This window comes from Anguilla anguilla, chromosome 1 (genome assembly GCF_013347855.1).
Source record: "Anguilla anguilla isolate fAngAng1 chromosome 1, fAngAng1.pri, whole genome shotgun sequence".
Classification (NCBI taxonomy): domain Eukaryota; kingdom Metazoa; phylum Chordata; class Actinopteri; order Anguilliformes; family Anguillidae; genus Anguilla; species Anguilla anguilla.
In genome coordinates, this window is record NC_049201.1 from 70,605,053 (window position 1) to 70,610,572 (window position 5,520).

The window sequence follows — 5,520 nt, forward strand, 5'->3', positions numbered from 1 at the left end:
CCCGTCTTGTCTTCTGTGACTGCGAGTGGTTGGTGCTCTGGCCAGTGTGCACTGTCAGTTCCCCTGAAAGACCTGCCACAGTGAGTGTACTGGAGGGGTGTCTGTAATCGTAGGTGCTGAAGGCCGTAGTCACAGCGCAGGAGTGTGAACTGGGACCCTGCTGGCGCGGTTACTTTGTCGCCGGCATCGCGGTCCGTAAGCCACCGCGTGCGTGTGTCGATGCGTGTGAACGACGTGGCGTGTGTGCGTGCCTGCCTGCGTGCTGATGTACAGGTAGCGTGCCTGGAGCCCTCACCCCACCCACTCAGGAGGAGGCGGGATTCTGAACTTAGAACACATCTGCAGCCTTTCTGAACGTCACGTCACCTGTTTGTTAATATTGGCGTGATTTGATTATAGGAAAGGGGGGGAGGGGATGGTCCTGCATAAGATGGGCATAAAGCCTTTCGAAAGGGCCACGAAACACCTTTTGTAAAGGCAGCCAAGTGTTTTCGGTTTAAATACTTCTACCATGTCAGTGTCGCAAATGACACTGCCATGACTCTGGTTTGGGGTCATGGTAAGTGCATTAGTGATTTAGGTGGTGATATGGTGTACTCTGGGACAGCCTGTCGGTTTGGATATCTTTATGAATTTTTGTGCAGTGCTTATGAGGTCATGTTGCGTTACAAGGACTGTTTTTATTTTGGTTCTTTTCAAAGAAATTCACTGAATATTTAAGCCATGCTTGCATTACTTTACATACGTGAAAGACGACCTCCTTTGTCCAAGAGTCTGTCAGAACGGTACCCGGACCCCAAAGTGCAATGTTTTAAAGCCCCCTGCCCCCTCACTAATTTGCTTACATTTGTTTTTAGTCCTAAGACCGTAATGACCTCGCCCCTCTCCCCCCCTCCCCCCCCCCAGCTGTCCTTCACGTGCTCGGGACACTGATCCACCCAGAAGCCTTTAATCTGCTCAGGGCCCCCTCCCTAGCGGCCCTCGCCCTCTCAATCTCATGCACGGTGTGTTGTGGCAGGCCCGAGCCAGGGAACTCAGGGAACGCTTTGGGGGGGGGAAAGAAACCCGCTTCTGCACTCCTCACAATCCACTGACGCATTATTAAACAGCCTGTCAGCGGAGGTGCGTTGTCACAGAAAAGCGGCCGTTTGGAAGTGCGTACGCTACCGGTGCGTCAGACGCTCTGCTTGGTCTCGGCGGCGCAGCAGGGATGATGATGAGATACACCTCGTAAGATTTTCGCCCAGCAACCGTGCTGCAGTGAAAGACACGGAGGTGTTTTAGGGTTTGTCTCAGTACAGCCGGGGCAGATATGCGTTAAACCCTAACCTGAGGGTCTTTTTCTCGTATGAGTTAGGGTCTGTTAGGGTCTTCTCATCAGTGATGAATTGTGTCCTCATCTGCCAGAGCTGAAGGCTGGGGAAGCTGTTAAAGAGATGATGGGCCTTGAGCCTGCAACCCCCCCACCCCTCCCCCATAAAGGAGGATCAACTATGACTGTGGAATCACACACTGTAGTTAAAATCAACTGTGTGAAAATGTTACTGTATGTCTTCCTGACCTCCAAGATTCAAATGTTCCAGAAGATACACATTCTTTCATTTGTTGAGAACAAACATTTTGACGCAAGCAAGCTGAGTCGTGAGTGTCCTTGCTTAGATTCACAACTGACAAATGTATCTGAGCTGTTCACAAGTGAGTACCTTACTGTATCTTCTCTTGAAGTCAGGAAGACATTTAGGACTTGCACTTGTTTTTCATATGTGGGTCTCAACTCTACTCAGTGCCCAGATAGAAAACCAATAGATCATAACTCACTGACCAGTGACTGTGTGGTTAAAGAGCCAGTGAATTAAGTTCAGTTCCTACCAGTTGGAATGGCAGTCTCTTAAAGTTTAACGACAACAACCTTCACTCTGTCAAGTCCCCATTGACAAATGGTGAGGTGAAATGTATTCCCTCTGTACTGTGTTCATCTTTATTTGTCTTGTCTTTTTGTCTCTCCAATCTCTCCCTCTCTGTGCCCATCTGTTTTTCTGGAAAAAGTCTCACTGTCCAGTGTCCACAACAAACCAAATCAATTCATCTCAGCCTATGCTTCAAGTCATTGTCTGCTATGAGGTTTAAAGTGTTGTCAGTTTTTTCAACTTTTTACACAATGCAAAGGATATAACACATAATAAATTGGCTCCCTAGAGCTCATGACAAGAGTGATGGTCAACATGTCTCTAAGCCCCCCCCTGGCTGATGCACGTGAGATTCTGTGCATCGCTTGTTGTCGCTAAAAGGATCCCTGCCGGTAAAGTCTTTAGCTCAGTAATCTGGGGAGGGAGGATGGGGGTGAAGCCTGCCTAAAACCACTTAGAGAAGCCAGCATTTACTCCTGGGAGAGACGGAAAACACTCGTGTGGGAGACTCCTGAGGCAGGAGTATCTCCTTCGATGGAAGAGGAAAGAGGAACCTTCCCGCTCAGCACCTCTACAGCCGTTGACGCCCATGGTTTATAAACAGAGGTATCACTGATTATGGTTTTGCGTGAAACTTCAAGGACTTGCTTCCTTCAGAGTGCTGTGCTTGTACAGGTGAGCTGTCGTTTGTTTGGTCAGCAGTCTTAGCGCTGTGTGTGTTTAAAGGGTACGTTCCACTCTTTCTCTCTGTCTCTGACATGCATGTCTTTGAGGACGTCGTTCAGTGTTCAGACTATTTGATCATTGAGCTGGCTTGTCTCTTTGTCTATTTGTGTATGTTTACATACAGACTGTGCCTTTGTGTCTGTTCTTGCAGATCTTGCCCACTGAGCCTCTGTCTAGACACGCTTCACACCTTGTGACTTGCTATGTGCCTGGGTGTTCTGGGTGCGAGAAACAAATGCACACAAAGAGATAATCCAACACTCTAAGCTCCCCGGCTTCCTATTGTGGTTAAGCAAGCGAGGCACAGAAGCAGCTCACTGTCCTCAACACACCTTGAACCCTCTCACCCGGATTGTGAGGCAGCCCTCGCACACGCTCACCGCGCCCGACTGCCAGCTGCCAACTCGGCCTCCTGCCACAGCCATGGACTCGCTGGTGAAGAAGTCTCTGGCTGCTCCCGTCAAGCAGCTCACCTGCTGCATGGCGGGCGCCAAGGACAACGACAACTGGGTCAGCAGGAACGCCAGGAACCTCAAGGGGGGGAAGGGAAAGAGCGCCCCCTCCAGGACGGCCCAGGCCGCGCCGGACCCGGCCCTGATTCGCTCGTACCAGGCCGACCTGGAGAGGGAGAGGCAAGCGCGACCGTGCTTCGTAGCGCCCCTTAGTTGACCTGCGTGTGCCCGCGTGCTATTTCTGTCCACGGCTGCGATAGTGGTGTGTTGTCATGGTAACCTCGTGTGTCGGTAGAAGTGTGCGCATGGCTGAGTTGGTCTCACTCTGTTCGCTGCATTAATTTGATTCCATTGTTCCATTGCCTTTTATTGTGTGTCGGTTGCTTTGAATGACTGCATGTGTCATAATGCAGTGTCTGTAACGTGTGATTTTCACCACGCGTGTGACAGGAAACGGAGGGAGGTGAGGAATGCCCAGAAGAACGCGGAGAGGGCAGCCATGAGGGCTCATTTCAGGAGAAAGTACCAGCTTGCAAAGGTCAGGCTGCGTGTGTGTGTGTGCGTGCGTGTGTGGGATTGTGTGTCTTTTGCATCCTTGTCACAGGATGCCGTGTCAGGAAACTGGTCAGTACGTCATGTGTACTAGGGAGGACCTGACCTGTTTTTAGATTTCATAATAACTTTCACTTTGAATTTTCTTGTCTGTTGCCCTAAATTATCTAATTTCGTAGACATTCCAATCTTCTGTATAAACTAACACTTTGCCAAAATGTATTAATCAGCTCAGTAATAACAGCTTTCCTACATGAAAGGTATTGATGTAGTCTAATCTAAATACACACCTAATTAGCTACTGTCACTGGGCTGGAATAGCTGGTGGAAACCAGCACCTACACACACACTAGTCATCCAGGAATGGGACTGCCTATCCCTGGTGCAGACTCTGTTGCATAATTTAGTTAAATGTTCATTTTGAGGCCTTTCATCCCACTTTAATCTGAACCTGAAACCAGAGCGGAAACAGAAATATGTACAAGGGCCTGCCCAATGCAATTACTTCTCATGTTTTTATATTTTCTACACCCTGATTAATTTCATTTATATGCTGTCACTCACTTCACTCTGCACCCCCCCACCCCTTCAGAACTCCAAGGACACCAGCCAGCTGAAAGCAGTGGGAGGGAAGGTGGCGCTCCCCCGCGAACTGTCTGCGATGGTGCGGCCCGAATCCTCCTCCAAGGACGAAGCGTACAGCATACTTGGTGCCTTCCAGGGCATTAACCTAAATCTGGGGATGCTGACGGGCGGCGCACAGAAGCAGACGCCAGCGAACGGGGAGCAGTGCCGGGTCATGTGATGCACATGACCGCGTTCGCCCGGCTCCTGCTGAGTCACACCCTGCGGCACTCCTGCGCTGAACCGAATCCAGAGAAACAGGCACACACTACCCTGCGCTGAACCTAACCCAGAGAAACAGGCACACACTACCCTGTGCTGAACCGAATCCAGAGAAACAGGCACACACCACCCTGCGCTGAACCTAACCCAGAGAAACAGGCACACACCACCCTGCGCTGAACCGAACCCAGAGAAACAGGCACACACTACCCTGCGCTGAACCTAACCCAGAGAAACAGGCACGCACCACCCTGCACTGAACCTAACCCAGAGAAACAGGCACACACTACCCTGCGCTGAACCTAACCCAGAGAAACAGGCACACACCACCCTGCGCTGAACCTAACCCAGAGAAACAGGCACGCACCACCCTGCACTGAACCTAACCCAGAGAAACAGGCACACACCACCCTGCACTGAACCTAACCCAGAGAAACAGGCACACACCACCCTGCGCTGAACCTAACCCAGAGAAACAGGCACACACCACCCTGCGCTGAACCTAACCCAGAGAAACAGGCACACACCACCCTGCGCTGAACCTAACCCAGAGAAACAGGCACACACCACCCTGCGCTGAACCTAACCCAGAGAAACAGGCACACACCACCCTGCGCTGAACCTAACCCAGAGAAACAGGCACACACCACCCTGCGCTGAACCTAACCCAGAGAAACAGGCACACACTACCCTGTGCTGAACCTAACCCAGATAAACAGGCATACACTACCCTGCGCTGAACCTAACCCAGAGAAACAGGCACACACTACCCTGTGCTGAACCTAACCCAGATAAACAGGCACACACTACCCACACACTGACCGTTCCACAGCTCCAGGAATAGGCAGTCACACCCTCCGCAAATGCACTTTGGATACAAAATTACATTGAGAGCGTAGTGACTCGGTATTCTTGCCGTAGAACAGGGGTCCTCAATCTTATCCAGAAAGGGCCGGTGTGGGTGCAGGCTTTTGTTCCAGCTGGGCAGTTACACACCTGATTCTACTAATCAATGTGCTTAGCAAAGATTCCATCAG

General features: G+C 50.8%; 1 protein-coding gene across 1 annotated transcript; it reads left to right on the forward strand.

Moving 5' to 3' along the window:
• Window positions 1–2,342: 2,342 nt before the first annotated feature.
• On the forward strand, window positions 2,343–5,520 carry si:ch211-81a5.8 (uncharacterized protein LOC560648 homolog). The gene is made up of 4 exons (XM_035387248.1): window positions 2,343–2,582; window positions 2,785–3,265; window positions 3,536–3,623; window positions 4,230–5,520. Exons 2-4 carry the CDS (start codon window positions 3,057–3,059, stop codon window positions 4,440–4,442), a joined length of 510 nt encoding a protein of 169 aa, XP_035243139.1. The 5' UTR covers window positions 2,343–2,582; window positions 2,785–3,056; the 3' UTR covers window positions 4,443–5,520.

What these genes read in the sequence shown, in the direction of transcription:
- si:ch211-81a5.8 (XM_035387248.1), top strand. Translation starts at nt 3,057, where the DNA reads ATGGACTCGCTGGTGAAGAAGTCTCTGGCTGCTCCCGTCAAGCAGCTC. An exon ending in GCCGACCTGGAGAGGGAGAG is followed by an intron (nt 3,266 to 3,535) that starts GCAAGCGCGACC and finishes CGCGTGTGACAG; the next exon opens with GAAACGGAGGGAGGTGAGGA. An exon ending in GAAAGTACCAGCTTGCAAAG is followed by an intron (nt 3,624 to 4,229) that starts GTCAGGCTGCGT and finishes CCACCCCTTCAG; the next exon opens with AACTCCAAGGACACCAGCCA.